Genomic DNA, 22,235 nt, shown 5'->3' on the forward strand with positions numbered 1-22,235 from the left:
TCCCTACACCCCCAAAGCTCTCTGATGCTCCATTGTTCCTCAAGTCCCTCAGTGATATTTCGTGAAACACATGTTATATCAGTGTTGTTAGGCTTTGGTCAATGAGCATCAAGAAAGAAAACAACATGAAAGGAAATAGTGGGCGTCGGAAATCGAGCTGAAATAGGGGCATGATGCTTCACAGTATGGTTGGTGTCCAGGCAGCAAGTATACACTACAGTTGAACTCACAGCACCTGAAGATAACGGAGGATGGGCCTGACACCATAATCAACGCTGAGAAAGACCTAGATATCACGGAACAACAATTATTTTCCTTTCTAAATCTATAAATTTTTGATTATAATATACACATTTTCCCTAACAAGGAACTAGTATAAATGCACTTGCAGATGTACGCACATATGCCAAAATATACGTTCTGTCTTGCGAAATTGGCAAACTCACTATTAGCAACAAATTTGAGGTATTGTGCACGCTCCATTTATGCAGGGTTTGTGAACTGTAGCGCCTAATTGTGCATTATTTCTCAAAGCCCCTATTATAATCTTCCACAGGATATCTTCAATGATGTATGTGCACTGATTCATTGCACCTCACAATACAGAACTAAGTCTTAGAAAGCATAGCGAAAGCAGAAAGTTAAGATCTTGGCTTAATTGTGTCCTTGTTTTGGGTACATTAGTGTCCCAATGTGTTAATAAAAACATGATGATGGTTTAAACATGGCAGAAGATTACTCATTCCTCCTGCATTTGTGATAATGTTCTCGCGACTAACGATACTACTGATATGTATTTCTCTGCATTTGTAAATGTGTACATCGCATCCTAGAATTTAACTAACGAGAGCTCGGTCCGATAAAAGGAAAAGTCATGCTATTATCTCTTTCCCGCTTTTGAAGAGGAAGGCCTTTATCCGAAAAGCGACCGCTACTCTCCTGAACTTCCTAATCGGCAAGTTATCATCTGACGAGCCAAGTTTCAAAGAGTTAACGAAGCTAAGAGCACTGGAGAAGAACTTTCGGATATAATGCAGAAGCCGAGTTACTCCTTAATAGCGATCGTATGGCCAGAACAAAGAAACGATAATTCTAGCTTGGCTAACACTCACAAGTAGCAGGGTGTTGTTACCAACGTCCATACAGTCTAAAAGAATTTACCCTCCTTGTTTAGTAGTAGTTGCAACATTCTCTTTTGCTGCGGAAAATGTAACAAAGAATAACATTTTTTTTTGGTCCAAAATTTTTGTAGTGGTGTTAGTGTTTATCCTTACGGGACGAACAATTTTGTTGTTATCAGGAGTGTAGTAAGTAATTTAAGCAGACTAGGCAATAATAGTAAGTAATTTAAGCAGACTTGGCAATACGATTGCACTGATTGTAAATAGGAAGAGAAGTTTTATCAAGACTCAGGTCTACAGACAGCCTACGAGACGTGCAGAATCTTATTATACCCCAAAAATTGCTGAGATGTTTAAGACAGGAGGCAATCTAGTGGTTGACAAATGGAACTGTGAAATGATATATACGGACTGGAAAAATGCTTTCATTCACCTCTACACAAAGAGGTGGTGAGAGGATTGAAACAATTGCTGTCGTATTTCTCTTCAACCAGTGACCTGAATGAGACTTCCTTACCATATCACGAAGGAAAGAAGTACGAATGAAGGGTGAGTGACAGGCGGGTATTCGACGAGTCCGGAGATTCTGCAGTGCAGTTCTGGATTCTGAAGATGATACCAGAGCACCGCTAGTCGACTCACATTGCCTCTATGAAAAATATTATTCGATTTAAAACAAACAAGAGTCCAACAGATTTTAAGAAGTACACTCATTTTCGACGTCGTGTGACGCGACTGCCCTTAGCGAACTTTGGACTTCCGTAGAAGACTATTGTATTGTTTTCCGTTTAGTGCCGTACTCCAGAATTTGTGTTTTTCTTGTGTATTCTCTGCTATCATGCTACCTCCTTAGCTTTGGGCCTCCAACCTCCAGGTTGCTTTGGGCAGTGCGATGAATATATTTTTAATCATTCTGTTAATAGATCTCAGAGTATGTTTTGCCCATTCAGCCTCTTAACCTTGAAGCAACTGACAATTATTGGTTCATTGCATGTGTTAAGTAATTTGTAGTTGAATTTGCTCCTCCTAACACAGTTTTCTCCCATGGGCCCAAGAATTTGTCGCAAGAACTTTCTTTCAGAAATTTACAAGTTGTTTTTCATTGATTTTATTTGTGTCCACGTTTCCGCAGTTCATGTTAGCACCGGCCTCAGAAAAACTTTATACATAAAATAACATACCTCTTCCTCAACAGCAACATGATTTTCAGATATTTTCTGAGGCCTGGTTGGCACATGTTGACAGACTGTATTCGTTTCTGAATTCTTCAACTGACAATGTTCTAACAGTTTACTTGTGATTCAAGGTAAGTGAAACCACATACGATATCAAACTTACATTAACCGATTTCTGTGAACGTGAATTCATAAGGGCATTCTCTCAGTCACCGGCATATACATAATTTCGTTTTATTAGCATGCTCAACATTCTATCAGATCTTTCAGCATTTGTAAACGCTCCTACACTATCTTTTGACATTATTGCAGTTATATCAATACCATCCGATTATGTCAGAACCAGAGCTGACTTGCATAACATAGTCCTTAATATACTGACTCCCACTTCTCTTACAAACTTTCCCCAGCCTGTATTTAACGGAAGACCGGATATTGAATATCCCTGTATTAAGTAATTTTGTATGGTCACTGCACTTGGTAACATATTATGTTCCTTAATTTGTTTCCGAGTGATTCGCATTGTAACTTTCACTATGTCATTAAATTTTTGAGGTGTCTTTGATTTTATGCTTGCTACATACTCCTCGCTCCTGTCAATATTGTCATGGCCTTATATGAAAACTGTAAAGCGGTGAGACGCATCAAACTCAAATTATTTACAAACACGAAGTGCAAAATAAAACTCATGCGTGAAATTTCCAACACTCTGAGGATAAAAGCAGGTGCAAAGCGAAGCTATGGGCTATATCTACACTTCTGCGACGTTGTACCAGATAATGTTTTTCAAAATATATCAGAAAGAAGCAGCTGAAGTACGTATTATATCAAAATTAAATGACTACTTAACCAACGTCTTTCCTTTGCCTATAACCAAGCAAAAATTACTGGGACTACACCCGAAAATATACACGCTTTACAGAAGGTTCATAAGGTTGCTGTCTAAAGTGGCCATCAAATATTTGACTCGAAGGCTATATGTGGTGAAGATACTCACTGACATGGACTGGCTCACAGCGAGATATGACGGCACCAGTCAGGTTGAATACATCAAGGAACGTACATGACTTCGTAGAGATCACGGGCAATAAAAAAATAAACAATGAACCCTGCATAGAAAAATTGAGAATAATCTACAGAATCACGTGGAAAATTTATTATTAAAGGTAAACTGCGCAAGCACCACACTATCGTTCTCCCAGAAACACACTATGTAACTGAAACATCTTCACTAACCATGAGTAACAATGTCATTGCGGAAATGGAGCAACAGATATAGTGGAAAAATTCTAACGCAAGATACAATTTGTTATATGGTTGCGCATAAAGTTCTGAAGAGGTGTTTTCCCTGACGGAATTATTTCTTTTCTCGGCACAGAATAGACGTCTGAAATTTTATGGACATGTAGCATTAACAGACGATTCACGAAAAATCAAGGAAAATTGCATCATAAACATAATCTGCAAATTTAAAGCATGATGCTTAGCCACCAGTATAAAGTATAGCAAAGAAATTGCTGTTAACCCACAGGCAATTGCACGCTTGACATCCCCACAAGAAATCGGTTCCCAGTACGTCATAACAACTAACAGAATAAAGTTTCGAGCTAAAAGGAGCAGGGTCATTAGGATGACAACGGATCCATAGTTATGGGATAAAAATGTTCTTGGAATGTAAGATGAAAAACTAGACTAAAGCAAACTACTACTTCTGCGTGTTCAGCAGAGGGTCAAACGAAACAATAAAAAATTAAAAAATAATAGAAGTCACAGATAATACGTTTGTACAAACAAAATAAATCGCAGCAGCTACAAATGAAATACAATCAATAATTACTTCCTTGAATTCCGCCACTGCTGGTCCCAAGCCTGGGTCCTCATCTTGCAGGTAATGAGGAAGGAGGAGGAGGAGGAGGAGGAGGAGAAGTAACACCTTGTAAAAAAAAAAAAACAAAAAAAAAAACAACTGTGTCAGTCTGGTTCCGGATGGTCGCATCCTGTGTGGGCCCCTACCTGGGGTTACAGGTGAAACCCAGTCAACAAAGGCGGAATAGGAATCCTAATTCCCAAAGGCAGAGAGAGCGGAAGATCCTAATGGAGAAAACTGTAAAAAGTAATCATTTCGGACTAACGATCCGATATTGCCTTGTAATTTATTTCCTACCAGGTACAATGTACAATTTCAATTGCAGAATGGAAAGTCAACTAGGAGAAAGCACTACCCCAGGTGGTAACTCGAAATAAGAACCCACCAATGCTTTATGCAATGCATCGGGACCTAGGGTACTGGGGAGTCTCGACATCTGCATTAAGGATAAGTCAGAGCATCCTTGGTATCATTCCAAACTCAAGTTCAAAACGAAAATTTTTTGTAGGCACCTTGAACGTAAACTCATTACTAAAAATTGGTAAACAAAAAGAACTTGAAATTTTAGCAGTTCCAGAAACAAGATTTTTGGATAAAAATGTTACAGAAACAAAAAGCCATAAAAATTTTAAGGGTAAACCAGCAATAAAAATCATGAAAGGCAGGCCAATACTTGGTACTGCTTTCTATGTCCATAAAAACTTAGTAGATAACATTCCAGAATTCAAATACAGTTCAGAAAGACTATCCCTTCACACTGATAAATGTAAAAAGTTCCAGTATAACTTTCTTAAATATCATCCTCCAACCAATGATAACAATAAGAAAAATCCGAGGAAAGTAAAAGCATTCTTGGAACCTCTAGAAGAATAAATATCAAAAATACTAAAGTCAAATGTTGTTGCACTAATGGGTAATTTTAGGCTCAAATAGCGAGGCAGAAATCGTTTTAGAATAATAGGATATTATCCTTAAGAGAACAAACAAAAATGGCACAAGACTAATCCCTGTTTGTAGAAAATTTCAGTTAAAAGTAATGTCAACCTTCTTCAAAAATTTACTGAGAAATGCAAAACATGAATCTCTTCGAATTCAATCCAAGGGAGTTCCAGTTACATCAAGTGGCTATTTCAAAATGCAATTTTATAGAAATGAATTTGAAACAAGTAAGAAAAAAGGAAATTAGTTCTGATCACTACCTTGCAAAAATTAAACTGGAACTTATCCTCAAGAAGAAGCAAATGAGACAGCATTAATTAATTAAATATACTATACACACGCTCAACATCAGCAAAGAGGAAATAAAAATTTTTCAAGAAGAAATTAAAGTAACTAAATCAGGGAAATGTGAAGAAATATCGAAAGAATTCAACAGGAGACCAAAAATGTATTTGGAACAATGAAATCTGTGAAGAAGCAGTTGCAGAAAGAACAAAACAGTGGAACGAACAGAAATGTTCTGGGAAGCCTGATTACCTTGATGAATTTATAATGCAGAGGAAATAAGTAGAAACAATAATAAAGAGTGCTAAAAGATCTTTTGAGAAATCACAACTTCTTGACATACAAAACTACTTTGTAAAAAGTATCTCTCAGAATTAATATTAGATGTTTAAAAGTTGTCTAAAGGCATACCAAGATCCAAGCATTTCTTGACAAATGAAAATGGTAAAGTAGGCCTAAGCAACAGCCAGAATTGTGAAAATCTAAGAAGGTACTTTTAAAAATTTTGAACTGTGAAGAACCAAACTGTAAGCTACAGTTTCCAGATTTCAACGAAAATACAGAAGCAGATCCACCACCTGCAGTTGAAGAAATTATAAAAGCAATGAATACCATAAAAAACAACAAAGACATTGGAGAATACTATTACAGCTCAACTTATTAAATAGTCCCAACAGAAAATTATAACTAACCTTATATTGGAAACTGGAAATATACCAGAAGACTGAAATGTGGGTCTCATCCTCCCATTGCACAAGAAAGGTGATAAGCAAAATGTAAATAACTATAGAGATATGTATTTGTTCCCAGTTGGTTGTAAAATATTTTCAACAATACTACTAAATAAGGTAGAACTTGGAGTTGATAACCATTTGGAAGAATATCAGAGTGGATTTAGAAAGGGCAGATCTTGCTCAGAACAGTTTTTCAACCTAAAGTCCAGACTTACAAACTCCAAAGATATGGTTGTAACATTTATAGATTTAAAAAGGCAATTGATTCGGTTGAAAGAGAAACACTAAATGAAGTGATCAGAGAATTTGGCATCAAATCTAAGCTAGCGAACGTCATTCGTCAAACGCTCACAGACACCAAATCCGAAGTTTTGGGGTGAAATATCGAAGGCATTCGACATAAAAGTAGGTGTAAGGCAAGGTGATGGGCTGTCTCCACTCCTGTTTAACTGCATACCAGAGAAAATAGTAAAGGAATAGAAACAAAAACTAAAAGAATAGAACTTATCAGCAATCAGACTGGGAACTAAAATAAATGATTTTGAAATTCACTGTTTATCATATGGGGATGATTTTGCCAGTCTTTCTGAAAACCTAACAAACACTGGAATACAAATAAATCTCTTAAGAAAAATAGCCAACAAAGGACTTTTTTAGAATATCTGTACAGAAAACAAAATTTATGACAAATGTAAAACATGCTCCAGAATCCCTAGGAACAGATATTGGCCAGATAAAGAGGGTAAATATATTAAAATATTTGGGAGAAATTATCCAAGAAAATGGCTTAGAAAAATTCGCTGTAGAAGAAAAGCTATATAAAATGGACATAGGTTATAGAATAACTAGGAATGTCTACAACAAAATGTGTCTAAGAATTTGAAGATACAGCACTACAACACAGTAGTATATCCATAATGTCTTTATGCAAATTAATGTTTAGTACTGAAGTACAAATTACACAAATTTCAAGTCCCAGAAAGAAAAATCATTTAAAAAAGTACTTGGACCACAAGAAACTACATAGATATAGAAATTAAGAAGCAATGAAAAAGTTTATTGCAATATAGAAAACAAAGGAAACACTACAAAAGAGGCGATTGCTAATTTTTTCGGCACTTATACAGAATGAACACCAACAGGTTAACCAAACAGATTTTTAAATATCTTTGGGATAAGAAGTAGACAATAGCCTGGATTCAAGAAGGTAGGAAATATATGCAAAGAAACAACATAAGTGAAAAAGATGCGACAGAAAGAGAGATTTTCAAGAGGAAAGTGTTATAAAAGGGAAGATTACAAGGCTAGAGGGAGAAGAAGACAGGGTCAAAATGGTCCAAGGAGAGACAAAGGACACATAGTGAAAAGATGAAAGAAATACTGGAGGAAAAAGAAAAACAACCAAGAAGGAAGCACTGAAATTGGTGCTTGGTCCTTAGATGACCCAAATTAAGAAAGAAGAATTACTTCCTTCTCACTGGAGCGCCTTCTTTCACACAATCGTGATAAAAGGAACATGGAGGAAATGAAAAGAAAAGTCAAAGAAAGGCAAAAAATCAAGTACAATTTAAAGTTTTACAGCCGCCAACGGACAATGAACAAATGCATATTCGTAAATGGGAAACCATAACGATCATGTGTTTCCAAAACTACAAATATAAAACTGCAGACGCAGATAAAAATATAAACCAAACTAATGACATCTCGTGTGATCGTGACAAATGATTAACATAGAAAACCAGAAAAATAAGGAAAAATAAAAGTGTCAAACCAGATTGTAAATAACGGAAACATAAACTGCTTCTACCAACTACTGATCACAACGTCCTGAAGGATGCTGCTTACCTGTGTAGGTTTCAGCCTGCCTACAACTTGGATGAGCACTACGAAAATCAAATTTGTTTACTGGAACTTCGTCAAAACTTAAATGGTGTTCTCTTGGAACAGCAAAGGAAATGACCAGATGTGAGGTGAAAATATCCACCTCGAGAACGGAATCTCTTCACTTACCGATGATCACTATCAGACTCTAAAACAAGCAACATTAGGCGATATGACAGATCTGGTTGCAGAGGACCAAAGCGTAACATATCACTAACTTCATATTATTGTGTATCTATAATCACGAAAGTAACTATGTTAATATCCTGTAACAGAGTTAGTGGGCCATTTATAAATTCTATGTTAATATAAGTGCAGTACTTCGTAAGTAAGGAGCCAAGAAGGTGGCAGTATAATTGTATATATAGGAATGTTAGGAGTGGTTAGCCATAAAAGTGGTTTTCTGTAATGTGTGTGTGTGTGTGGGGGGGGGGGGGGGGAGGGGGCGTCAGTCTGCAGTGCAGGAAAGCCAGTCCTGACAAAACAATTCTACATGGTGTGCAAAACATATGAGAAAGGTTAATTATCTTTCAGCTACAAGCAGTGAGTCATAACTACAAATTCCAGGGAAGGCAGGTGCCTGTAGGTGTGAAGATTAATGATCACACAGTTTAATACGTCACGGTTGCAGAATATTGAGAAAACCTCGAGGCAGATCAGTCTGAGTTTAGCAGAGATGTAGGAAAATGCGACGTAATAAGGGGAGATTGATTTATGTGAGATGATTGGTTTAACAAAGGCAAACCTATGCATATAGCATCTGTATATTTAGAGATAGATTCCTATATTGCAGACTGCACTAGACTCTTTGAAGTTCTAAAACTATCAGGGATAATATTCAGAGAGTGGAATGCTATAACTAACCTGCACAGAAACTGGACTGCACTAGAAAGACGTGGAACGGATTCAGTAGTTGAGATGTGACTGATACAGGATTGCAGCGTCGCATAGAAAGACTCGGGTTCAAAATTGATATTTGACGTTAGGTTGGCAACATTTCAGGGACAAATGCATTACAGCGTGAATGACGTCTGACCTGAACCTCATGATGTCATCAATGACGACTATATGAAATCATAACCCCCTCCTTACCTCAATTCCGTTTAGAATCAACAGCCTATCGTAACATAGTATTTACGTGGCCACTGAAACGAGAACGGCAGGTCACAGCCTAATATTTTATGGACTATTATAATGAATCAGTCAAGCGGACTATATCTCTTAAATCACATCAGCTTAAGTACAACATCTTAAAAATGGCACCATGTTCAAAGATATTATGTTCCCCTGCCGAAAACTGCGCATTTAAGTGTTTTGCACCATATTCAAACATGTTCTAAACATTTTATTAAGTAAAAATTGTAAAGGGTGTAATTTGCAGTACTTCAACAATTGAAAAATGTAACTTTAGCTGTCAGGAACACACACACACACACACACACACACACACACACAAACACACACACACAGACACACACACACACACACATACATATAAACACACACACACACACACACACACACACACACACAGAGAGAGAGAGAGAGAGAGAGAGAGAGAGAGAGAGAGAGAGAAATAATGTTCACGTCAAGTGTTACAACGGTATCGCCAAATCTAAAATACCTATCTAAGTGCATAACGGATGTTGGCATTTGAAGTGAGGCTAAGTTACCAGTGGTTCAACGATCGAACTATGGGCACTTGCTGTTTTCACATTTTTCTCAGTAATGCATCACTCACCAAACCAAATTTTTAGGGTGGAAGATGATAACACATCATGTTCGACACTTGTAAACTGTGGGTAACGATTATTGCATTTGGTGCCTAGGCTCTCTAAGACATTTAGAGACTGTATGGCAATAATCACTTACTAAATAATACCAAGGCTATAATTATAATGCTCCAAGATACAAAAAGCCTTAACAAAGAACGTATCGACAGACAAATGAAATGACCATGCACAATTTTTGGGGTGAGGAATACAGTTAGATGGGAACTTTGCTGTAATCTAACACTCGGAAAAACATATTTTCGTAACACGGAAACATGAGCTTATAATACTCCAAAAGGTACCTTAATCATGGCCATAGACAATAGTGGAACAAGACATGGGTAAAACATGGCCAACGACAATGGTGGAACATGATAGAATTGGAAGTTTTTTGTCTGAAAAATGAAATCTTTGCACGAAAATAAAATTATTTATCTAAATACATAGCTATTTGGATTACAAACGCATACGAAATTGCTCATAGTAATGTGAAAGTACAATAGATTCCATGTCCATATATTTGTCCACCTAATAACACTCCCTCATCTTTCACTGTTCTGAGATAAAGAACAAACTCAGCTGAATAACAACGAAGGTTAACGGTTTACCAGTTGTTACATTCGAGGGCATACTGAAAAATAATACCTCATTTCTTATACGAAAATTCTGAATCATTTTAAATAAAACCATCTTTATTATCATTCTACATCTTTACTCCTTATGTCAACGTATTTGGAATCCTATGTATTTGGAATACAGCGGTATGTAACATACCTATGACGGTACGTGAGGAACAGCTTGATGTAAGCGAGTTTCGAATTAAAAGAGTTTTTCCACACATGCAGTGACCTCAGCATCCTCTCCTAAAGCATAACAATACCAGATAAAACACGAGTGTTGCGGCATCTGCCACAAGGCGATGCCTTGGTTTCGCAGTCATCAACCATCTTCCATAGAGTTCGGATTTCGCCCAATTCCATTTTCCCTATTTCCAAAACTTTAAGAACACCTTCGAGGTCTTCACTTTGATAGCGATGCAGCGAAGAAAGAAGAGGTGGATTTTGGCTTCGTCAACGAAGTCAAACATTCTGTAGTGACGGTATCAGCAAATTGTTTTCTTTTTGGAAGAAATGTGTTCGTCGCCAGTGTGATTATTTTAAGAAATAAATGTGTAGAGGCGAAGAACAAAGATGGTGAGTGACGATGAAGTTTAATTATAGAAACTTTAAAAGTTTTCACATTAATTCAGAGGCGATATTTTTCAGCACGTATTCGTACACTGTCTGGCACAGATATGCTCGTGTTAGCTGGTACCGGTGGGGTGAGGAGGGGCGGAGAGGGGAGTGGAGGGGAAGGGAGGGGAGATATGGGGAGGGGAGGAGAGGGGAGGAGGAATCGGCACAAAGCAGCTCGGTTCAAATGGTTCAAATGGCTCTATGCAGTATGGGACTTAACTACTGATGTCATCAGTCCCCTAGAACTTAGAACTACTTAAACCTAACTAACCTAAGGACATCACACACATCCATGCCCGAGGCAGGATTAGAACCTGCGACCGTAGCAGCAGCGCAGTTCCGGACTGAAGCGCCTAGAACCGCTCGGCCACAGTGGCTGGCAAAAAGCAGTTCGGCGCGAGCAGCTGTTGTCAATTAGTCGAGTCTACGACCAGCAATGTTGGTACGACGGAGGTAGTCTATATCGCTTCGCGGTGGCTAAGTGACGCCCTTCTAAGCAAATTTGTTTTCTAAATGGGAAGCATTAATGGTAAATGACAATGCGATGAAACTTACATTTGAATTAATTGATCGGTCTAACGATATGTGGCAGCTAAGTACGATACACGATATTGCTTACAGTTGGTACTGCATTGGGGTGAATGTCGTTCTCGGACCATGTTTAAATTGACATCAAATTATACTTAGTGACTCTTTTATTCACACCTTAAACATTGAAGTACCTGATGTCGATGAATACTTCTTATTTTGCGATTCACCAAAGCCTAAACTTATGGTACCATTTGTGAACACTGTTTTTGAAGTTAGGATTCTATGTCGAAGGCTCTCAATGATTTCTCTTCGTTCAGAGCGGAAAAAGTTTGAGCACGCATTGTATCCTAGGTACCTACCGAATGGGCCTGCTGTGGAGTGTAGCAAATGTCGTATTAATGAGTGATATATCTGTATATATCTTACCTGTTACTTTAAGCTCCACAAAAATACTCGTTGGCGGATGCGTAGAAACTTGGCATTCATACCACCCGGCATCACGTGGCTGCACAAATTTTATCTGCAGGCCCCAGCTCTGGAAGCAAGACGTAGTAGTGAGAATGAAAGTACTGAAGCTTAGGTAATGTAGGCTAAACGTACGGCGCAAAATTATTAGTAGAAGTTATTTAATAGCAGCAAAATTGAGTAATACACATCAACGAAGTGTTTATTTCTTCACTTCATTAATCCAAATACTATAGAGCACCTAGAACAGTAATATTCTTCTATACACACTAGCTATAAACTTTCATATCCATGTAAGTAACAATAATGTTACATAGTGTAATTGACAAAATAACAGCATTGATGGACGTGTGAATCAAATTGGATCTACCTAATATTTAGCAGAGGAACCATAACTTCAGACACAGTGCCATGGCTAAGATTCCTTAACCAAATTTTCGTTGGTAAACACGATGCGCACGTTAAGGTCTCTCCGGGCACCACAAGTGCAGTAAGGTGCCACTGCACTGGTTTGCTGTTCATACTTCGGTACTAGCCAATATGATTCAAAATGAAGACAGTAATAAATCACGTTGGCCATTTCCTTCGTTCTCTTGATATTCAGTCAACAGAAGAGCACGGTTACGGTCTTAGGAGAGTCATACTGGCAGTACGAAGAAACTAAACGACATGAGTTCTGAACTTGGCGCTTCGGAAGTAGTAAAAATACCATAGTGATGACCATGTTCAATAGTTATAATCTTTGGTCTATAGAGTAACGTTACAACAATATTTCATGCCTGGAAGAGTTAGACTGAGAACGGCCACTGCTTATTTCTGTCTAGAAAGCACAGGACATACCACCCTTTAGGTATTTGTCTCTACTCCGTGTTACGTGTAGGGGATCCTGTAAAGAGGAGTAAAGAATCAGGGAACTGTAATTTTATTTTGGGAATTGTATATAGGTACTTTGTAGGAAGGCATTCAAGTCTTCAAGTGGCTCGAAACTTTAATTCAAAGTGTAGTGACAGAGAAAAGAAAAACGAACACTAACGTTTAACCATCAGACTTTTCGGGCTCGAGATCCCCAAAGAACAAAATTATCAGTTCGTATTTCTGGAAAATAGTTTCAACAGGGCAAAAAGGCAAAAGAGATGAGGAGTAAATAAAGATAGCACCATGGGCAACTTGCAGAGACTGAAATATTGCTAGTCGCTTGGGGAACTCACGTACAAATTTGGTCGCTTCATTCACATTTGGAAGGTAGTCTCTCACTTTTTTCTCATTTTGCACTTCCTCATCTTTGTTTGCAAGCGAGAAAAACTGCCGGTAATATTTGCTTCTTCGTTAGTTGCAATACATCGGCATGATTTGATGTCTAGACAAAATGAATGACAATATCCATCAAAATATTTGAACGATTCGTCCATCAATTGAAAAAATTTAATATTCGTGAGATTGTGTTATTTACATGTTGGGCTGTTAACGAGGTGATCGTTGACGTATATTTATTTTGATTATGTAATGCAGGTGCCACAGCATAAAACGAAAACACATTCACAAAATATCTGGCAGAAGCAAAACAAACATAGTATTAGGAATAAGTTTTGTCAAACAGAGTAAGATTTGATTAGCTAACTTCTCACTGGATGAAGCACATATATAAAACTGCGAAATTTTCTTTGCAAATCATGCTTCACGAAACAACAAACTGTCCTTCAAGGTGAACAGTCCAGATTATTTGTATCTTCTGTAAATTTTCAAGGATCAGGACCATTTAGGAATCAATATCAACTCTATTCGATATCTTCCTGATGTTTGTCTAAGATGACAGACGCTATACGTTTTCCACTAAATATGCGGTATGCAGGAAACAATTGGCGTGAAGAGAATTAAAAAAGTAATAGACTCTGCAGTAAGATCAGATAAATATCAGAGGCAATAAGCTGAAAATATCATTCCGCAGTGTACCATATAAACCACTAATCCGGCGAATCGCGTCCCATCGTGTAGTACCACACACTGTCATGTAGCATACATCGACCTTCACAGCTTGCTGCAGGCAGTTTCTTCGAAGCGTTCACTGGTCTGTCACGTAGCACTGCTCAACAGCCATTTGCCCATATGTAAGACTGACTGGCAAGGGTTTCTCGTCAACACACTGCACATTTCGTATTATTTGCTGCTAGCTCAGGAAACAGCTTGAATGTATTCATTGCAGTTACATAGTATCTCATCCATTTGTAGTTACGTGCTTCGCGTCGTTTAAAGAAGTACCTTTTGTCTCTATCTAAGCCTCAGAACTGAAAATCGAACCAAGATTTAAGTACTGCTGAGTTCTGAAATATCCTTCAAAGTAGATTCTACGTATAGATCTACTCCCGTGATGCCTACAGAAAACACATACTGATGAACAGCGCGTAAAGACAGTTTAACAATAACTAGAACGTAATGACACTGTACACCCCACCTTTCAAGTTGTTCTTTGTCCACATCATCCACATATCGCTGTGCTGTATCACGCATTTTTTTAAAAAAATTTTATTCTCTTTTTCTTTTTCTTTTCTTTTTTTTTTTTTTTTTTTGAGTCATCAGTCTTCTGACTGCTATAATGCGGCCCGCCACGAATTCCTCTCCAGTGCCAACCTCTTCATCTCAGAGTAGCACTTATAACTTTATTTAATAGTGTTTATGTTAGACTTCGCTGGGACGAAAAAATCTTTCGCGTATTGTCTAGTGGTGCAGCGACTCTCTGGCATCCGCCCCTTGTTCCACATGTGTCATAAACCGAAGACAATGTTTCCTGAAAGTTCCTGGGAAAAATGTATAGTGATGTCCTGAATTGCCGGCCGCGGTGATCTTGAGGTTATAGGCACCGCAGTCCTGAACCGCGGAACTGCTACGGTCGCAGGCTCGAATCCTGCCTCGGGCATGGATGTATGTGATATCCTTAGGTTAGTTAGGTTTGAGTAGTTCTAAGTTCTAGGGGACTGATGACCAAAGATGTTAAGTCCCATAGCGCTCAGAGCCATTTCAACCATTTTTTTTTTTGTTCTGAATTCTGAGTATAAACTGATATTTTTGGTACGTTGAAAATTTGCAGGCCATCATATTGGTTAATTTCTTCTGCATGGTTAATATGTTTTACAGTAAGCAAAAATGTGTTCATATGCGAGACATTTACCGACTGACATGACATGACAACAGTGGAGTTTTTGTGGTTTTCAAGTTGTTACCTTACCATGAAACCTTACACATGTCATGACGAATGATATGGGGAGTAGATAGACGTTTTTTCTCTACGAGAATGATTGAAAGACGGTGAATGGATGTGTAAATTTTCTGGATGTGCTGCTGCAAAATGTCGCAAAGTATCACCAGGATTCCGGCCACAGCTTTAGTGCCTTCCCTCTGGTTCTTCTCACTTAATCTGTTGTGAATGGTCCATTTATATTCCGTCATTATCACGCTCTTGGGCTTCAGATAACATCATAATGCTAGTAACTGATCACATGATAGCATACAGGCAGCAGGGTCACTACAAATTTACGGAGGTTTAACCACTGAAGTGTCGGCAACCAACATCCCATCGGTGCCTTCTAGATGCCTGAACAGGGGACAGTATGCTCGAAGACGACGGCTCCAACCGTACACCATATGGTCACCCAGGTGCCACTATAGTCCGCGGGCCGCACGGAGCTACGCTCTTCCACGAGCCCTGTGATCGAAAACAGGTCTAGTTGTATCCTGATACTGAATGTTGCCAGGGCAGACTAGGTTACGTTGAGTGATCTCACTGTGCCACGCGCTGAACCTACAAGGATTCAGTCAGTCAGGAGCCGCCAGCTGTAGACTTAAGAGTATTTGGGGTCTCTTAAGAGAGAAGAAGGGGGCCAAGTCATTGTGGCAGACTTGTGTTGTCGCAAAGTTATTCTTGTTATCTTTGAAATGACTACATACTGGCCTCTGGTAATTTTTCTAAATATGGGGTTTAAATTTTGTTCATTCAGTTTGTACTTTGAGCGTCCTACAGGACTTTGACTTTTGTAAAGCGTCTGTTAATTGGCCTAATACACGTTGACGGTCTAGCTGACCTTCATCCACCAGAAGCGTTGTTTTCTGTTTCAAGCAGTGAATTATTTTATCTTTTGATTTAATACGTGCCAGAGAGTAGACCTGCTATTACTCTATGATAAATAAATTTGTTAAGTCATATCAGTGACTGACGACGTCAGATGTTATGTCCCATAGTGCTCAGAGCCATTTGAACCATTCGAGCCCTATCAGTTGCCAAAAAAGTATTGTGTTCATTTCAGTATAACGAGTGTGCTCCAATCCAGGTAGTCACTGCTTGTAAGTGTTTTCCAATCGATATTATGCTAATTATAATGTTGTAAACAGCATGACGGAGCTGGTGGATCACTCTCTTTAGGTGTTGACACAACTCCATGAAATGCAGAGCACCTATGAACTCCGGGCTAATCATCTAGAAGCCGTCTCCATTTCTCCTTCGGAAATCTCCTTCGGTCTCTCCAAGACAACCTCCACAGACAAAAGCTTCCTGTCAACGCCTCCAGCCTTCTTCGCATACGACAGCAAGGTAGGACCATGGGAAACGCTGCAAGCATCAAGCAACATTTCCTGCCTCACGGCGCTTCAGGTGGCAAGCAGAGGCACCCTTGTTTCCCGCATACTGTTGCACAGCAACGGTATTTCCGGTTACAGTAACATATTTACGAATCTATTGCTGGACACAGACGGCAAATGTCCGAAGTACGACTCAGACCGCGTGTAACTATCTAGAGAGAAAGTGAAGAGGGCCTTTATTGCAAAAGCAGGGCAGTGCTCTTAACTCGTTTACACACACTAAGCAGAGCCACATCAGGAAGCGCAAACGACGTAGCGTGTCAGCTGCCACATCGTCGTTCTGCAGAGTCTACTGCATGCTGTAATAACATGCAACATCCAAACTCCGCCGCTCCAAGGCTTTCTAGTGCTGCTCAGAAAAGCAGGAGCACGGAAAACAATCCGTAACTGAGTCACGATTGACACTGTGCAGAAAACATCTCCACCAAATAATTCTGATTCTTGAGGTTGTGAACTCTTACTTTCAGACATATATTAAAATAACCCACCACCATCCCCCTAATCGTTTACCATACGTTAGTAGAGCTGATATTGTAAGATGGCTGCTATAGGTTCAGCCGTCCACATCCAGCAGATTTAAGTAATGTCACATAGTCCCAAAGAACATGGCAATAAAATACATGTTTACTCAGAGAACTACACTTCTTGGCCTATAGGAAGATCAGTATGTATTATCAAGGGATTTCCCCCCACCCCCCCCACCCCCACCCCTGGGCCCCAAATATGTAGTGGCAAATGCAGCGGCCATAAATAAAAGTGCATTTCATTACAAGGGGACCCCTGAGACTACACATTGATCTTGCCAAAAACTGGAAGCATAGTTGTATGAGTACCTATATCTTTGCTTGCAAGTTCTTTACAAACATGTGACCTTGCTCAACTTGTTGACATCGAGAGTGTAATACTTTCTTTTGTTCCACTCCCAACACCGCCGAGCTTTCTCAATCACTGTCAGCTGCCAGCTCACTAGAGGGTCGTTCAACCACTTTACACACCACGTGAGCACGTCACGATGGACACCATTGTATGTTGACATCACCTGAAACTTCCCCAGCTGCGAGAACCTCCCTCGTACACGGATGTTTCTATGAAGTTTGCCATTTCCTTTCCTGCACCGGAGGAGAGGAAGTTACGCTGTACCAAGGCTTAACGGCTAGAGTGTCAGCAACCAACACTACACGATTTCGTGGAAGACTTATGGCCTTGCTCCAACCATACACCAAGAGGCGCCCCAAGTGCTGATGAAGTTTGCTAGGGCACTCGCTGATTCCATTAGAACTCCATGAACCAGGAATCGCAATTGACAACCATTTCCACACTGTCGCTGACATTCACTTGTGTCTTCATGCACCTGGGAGCTGGCAGAGTATATGTCCACTTCCACAGAGAAGGCATGGAACTTCTACTTCCGAAATGGGTGTGTTCTTGAACTTCTATTCAGTGACACTCTAACCAGCCTACAGTTGCCTGAAATATTATTTTTCTAATTAAAGAAGCAATTTGCTTTATGTTTCGTTTCAGTGTATTAATCTTTGATAAACAATCTTTTTCAGTCGTTTGAAACCTGGATATATTATGTGATACCTTCAGTGGGCATATGAACTACAATGTGTAAAGGAGGCAATACAACGAAGTAATAACGGGGGAGGGGGGGGGGATGCAGGGTGGAAGTGCTACTCAGAGAAGAACAGGCTGTGGAGAGAAATTCGTGTTGGGCTGAACTAAACCGGTCAGAAGACTGATGATTAAAAAAAAAAAATAATATTGATAGCCATGGAAAAATGGTGTAATTTGGGTACTGTTTTTTCTTGTGGAAACCTATCACAATGCTGTTTATGTTACGTGCTATGCGCTGCGGATTCAGCTTAGAATTACGACGTCGTCAGCAGTCTAACAAAAGGTAAGCTATGGGTACCGAGCTCAGTTCAATAGTGTTGCGTCAATACCGAAGGACAAGTGATGAGCAGGACAAAATGGCACCCGAACAGACTAGCCCTTTAAGGAGCCGACTGACAGCGTACGGTGTTCGCTGGAGCGCGGCAGAGCAGCGTCGCTCAGTCAGCCTTCCACAGTCAGCATGCTCCACAGCGTTGCGGAACTTCAAGGCGCTGGGCGGCGTGACACAGTTAGTGAGGAAGAACGTATAGGAATAGTCGCAACTGAGATTCCTCCACCTCGTCCACGATCGACCGATGGTCTCTCAGTGAGATAACACCAGAGGAATGTTACTTATCCGTTTTAGTTGATTAGTTATAGTTGATTAAGTTATAAAGGGCTAAGCGGTGACAATTACGTCCTTTTACATTCACTTTACCTGACAAAGGCCTATCATCCTCAGTGAATAGTTTACTTACCACAAGAGTTATGGCGTATGGAGGGGCACATTTGTTTAGCCAGCGGCTTCAGTAATGCTCAACGGTTTGTTTCGCAGACTCCACGTGAGAGAGAACTACTGCCTGTGCATTTGGTTGATATGGGTGCCTCCGAGGTAGAGGTTAGAGGAACGGCGGATGAGTGTTGTCGGTAGGCGGAGAGTCAAAAACGTAATGCATTCTCGAAGCTGGTATACCAAGGAGCTGTGTACAGAACGTAACCAATGGTGAGCATGTTGGGTTGCCTCTGTGTGGACACAAACCACCCAGTGTGGCATTTTTTTGTTTTTTTCTTTTCCATGGTGAGGAAACGGTGACTGGAGTGGATACGCAGACCACATTACAAGACGTGTTTAGTGGCCGAAAGCATTGTTTCTGTCGGAGTTCAGTGCAGTGAGTGTATTGGATGATCAGTAACATTACAGAGAAAACTGTGTGGACACAGTGCGAAGAACCCTGGTTGTATTGTGGTAGCAAGCGTGATTTCTGCAAAAGCTAGAACCTTCGTTATTTATATGTCGTGAATATGACTGATTAGGTATGGGACATTGTACAGAATGTGATCTTGTTACTACGCCGTGAATGTGACTAATTTCGTTTATACAGTTTTACAGCGAACTTTCTTGTTATTTTGGCACTTGCGAGTGAACTGCTTTGTATATCAGATGGCACATGAAAGACTAATAGGAAATTATCGTATGTAGTTCTGTAGGTATTTCATAGTGGTTTCGCTTTAATGACTAGTTGGGAGTGGCCGTAGTTCTATAATTGCAGAAGATAATTTTACTGCAATTTTTCTGCCTCTGACCTTTGGTTCATATATTGTACCTTTGGTCGTTGGTCCGATGCTGTTTGATGGGTGAAGTCTTTTGAATACTTTTTTCATTGGACTTAAGGTAATTTTAGTTTTTATCTCGTGAGCCCTGCCTGCAAGAACTGTACTGGGCTGTTAATTAAGTTCTGTTTGTTATCATTTCTCTACTGTCAAGAAGAGTAATTCATATTTAACACCATCTTTATAAAGTGCTACGTCACTGAGTTGTTTATAAAAGAAAATGGAAATGACTTGAAGACGATGGTCAAAGAAATAGAAAGCACACATGACGAGATACAAAAGTAGATAGAAAATTGTGCGTTTGTGAAAAGATCGATAGGAGAAATTTACATAAACTACAACCGTCATACCTTACCAAAAGATCTTGACAAGAACCAGAGATAAATTCCGTTCCTGAGTATAAGCCCTAAGTGGGTTTAAAGCTTCCACCCACGAACTCGTTGATCAGTCTAGTGTGGCAGTGGGAGACAGAAACAGTAAAACCGAAGTATCAAATTTCGCGTTTAAGAAATCATTCACGCAGGTGAATTGTCCAAACATGCCGTCCTCTGACCCCCGCACACACTCCCACAAGGAGGACATAGTAATAAGAATGTACTCTGCTGCATTGGCCCCTTACTTAGGTCGCATTTATCGCGAATCTTACGGCCGGCGACTGGGAAGAATAGTCGGTGATCCCTGCATATAAAGAGGGTAAGAGAACGGACCACAAATTTACAGACCAATATCTTTAAAGTGAGTTTGCTGCAGAATATTTGAACACATTATCAGTTCGAATATAATAAATTTCCTAGACAGGGGAAAGCTACCGTCCATAAACAAGCACTCTTCTGGAAAGCATCACTCACGCGAAAATCATCTTGCCCTTTTCCCACTTGATTTCTCACAAACTATGGGTGAAGGGCACCAAGCAGGCTCCATATTCCTTGATTTCTGTAAAATATTTGACTCGGCGCCACACTGTCAACTGGTAACGAAGATAAAAGGATACGGAATAGGTTCCAAGATGTGTGAGGCATCTTAAGTAACAGAATCCAGTATGTTGTCCTCCACGGCGAATGTTTATCACAGACAAGTTTATCATCAGGAGGGCCCAGGGAAGCATGATAGGGCCGCTAGTATTTTCTATATACATAAATGATCTGGCGGACAGGGTAAGAAGCAGTTTGTGGCTGTTTGCTGATTACGCTGTGGGTTTTGGGAAGGTCTCGTCGTTGATTGTAGGAGAACACAGGATGACTTAGATAAAACTTTTAGTTGGGGTGATGAATGACAGCTAGCTCTAAATGCAGAAAAATGGAAGTAAAATTCACATGAGTAGGAAAAACAAATATATTATGTTCGTGTACAGTTTTGGTAGTGTGATAACTGACGCATTCATGTCGATTAAATGTCTAGGCGTAATGTTGCAAACGAATTTGAAAAAGAACGAGCGTACAAGGGTAGTAGTAGAAAAAGTGAATAGTCGACTTCCGTTTATTTGCGGAATATTATAAAAATATGCCTTATCTGTAAAGGATACCACATAGAAGACCACAGTGCGACCGATTAGTAAGTACCATTCCAATATTTGGGATACGCACAAAGTCGGATTAAAGGAAGACGTCGAAGCAATACCGAGGCGGGGTGCTAGATTTGTTACCGGTAGGTTCGAACACGATGCAGGTATTACGGAGATGCTTCTCGAACTCAAATGGAAATCATTGGTGAGGATGCGGCGTTCTTTTCGAACATCGCTATTGAGAAAATTTAGAGAACCACAATTTGAGGCTGACTGCAGAACGATTCTACTGACGCCAACGGACGTTTCAAGTAAGGATGAGGAAGATATGATACGAGAAGTAAGGGCTCATACGGAAGCGTAAAGATAGTCGTTTTTACTGCACTCTTTTTGCGAGTGAAACAGGAAAGGAAATGACTAGTAGTTGTACAGGGTGCCCTCTGTCACGTACCATTCGGTGGGTTGCGGAGTATCTATGTACCTGAATACTGGTGGAATTATTTACTTGAGAAGAGTGTTACCTATGTACTATCAGAAATTATTATAAGGCGGCAATAATTTGCATATTCCGAATCACAGAACTCGGGAAGACACTTGTCTCAGACATAGGACAATATGCTGATGGGGCCTATCTTTATGTGCGAGTAATTACCTGTATTCAATGATTATGACACAATTGGTGTATAGTGTTGACCTGCAACAGGCTTCGTTTTGTGCTTGTAGGTGGTCCGATTTTGGCCGAAACTTTGTTTTATTAAAGCGATATGCAGTTAGGGTGGAAATAACGATTTTTCAGATGTACCAGATACAGTGAAATCTGATTCTCAGTTGGGAAGCGTCGTTGCCCCATATCATCGTTCCCTGCCACATTTGTATTTCCTGACGGAAACGAGAAG

General features: G+C 39.7%; 1 protein-coding gene across 1 annotated transcript in view; it reads right to left on the bottom strand.

Moving 5' to 3' along the window:
- Nucleotides 1-22,235, bottom strand: part of LOC126088455 (protein turtle homolog B-like) — a 451,623-nt gene that overhangs the window by 54,556 nt on the left and 374,832 nt on the right. The window contains exon 4 of the mRNA XM_049906596.1: nt 11,967-12,075. Within this exon, the coding sequence (XP_049762553.1) occupies nt 11,967-12,075 (109 nt within the window). The remainder of the gene's footprint in view (nt 1-11,966; nt 12,076-22,235) is intronic.

This window comes from Schistocerca cancellata, chromosome 6, assembly GCF_023864275.1.
Source record: "Schistocerca cancellata isolate TAMUIC-IGC-003103 chromosome 6, iqSchCanc2.1, whole genome shotgun sequence".
NCBI lineage: Eukaryota > Metazoa > Arthropoda > Insecta > Orthoptera > Acrididae > Schistocerca > Schistocerca cancellata.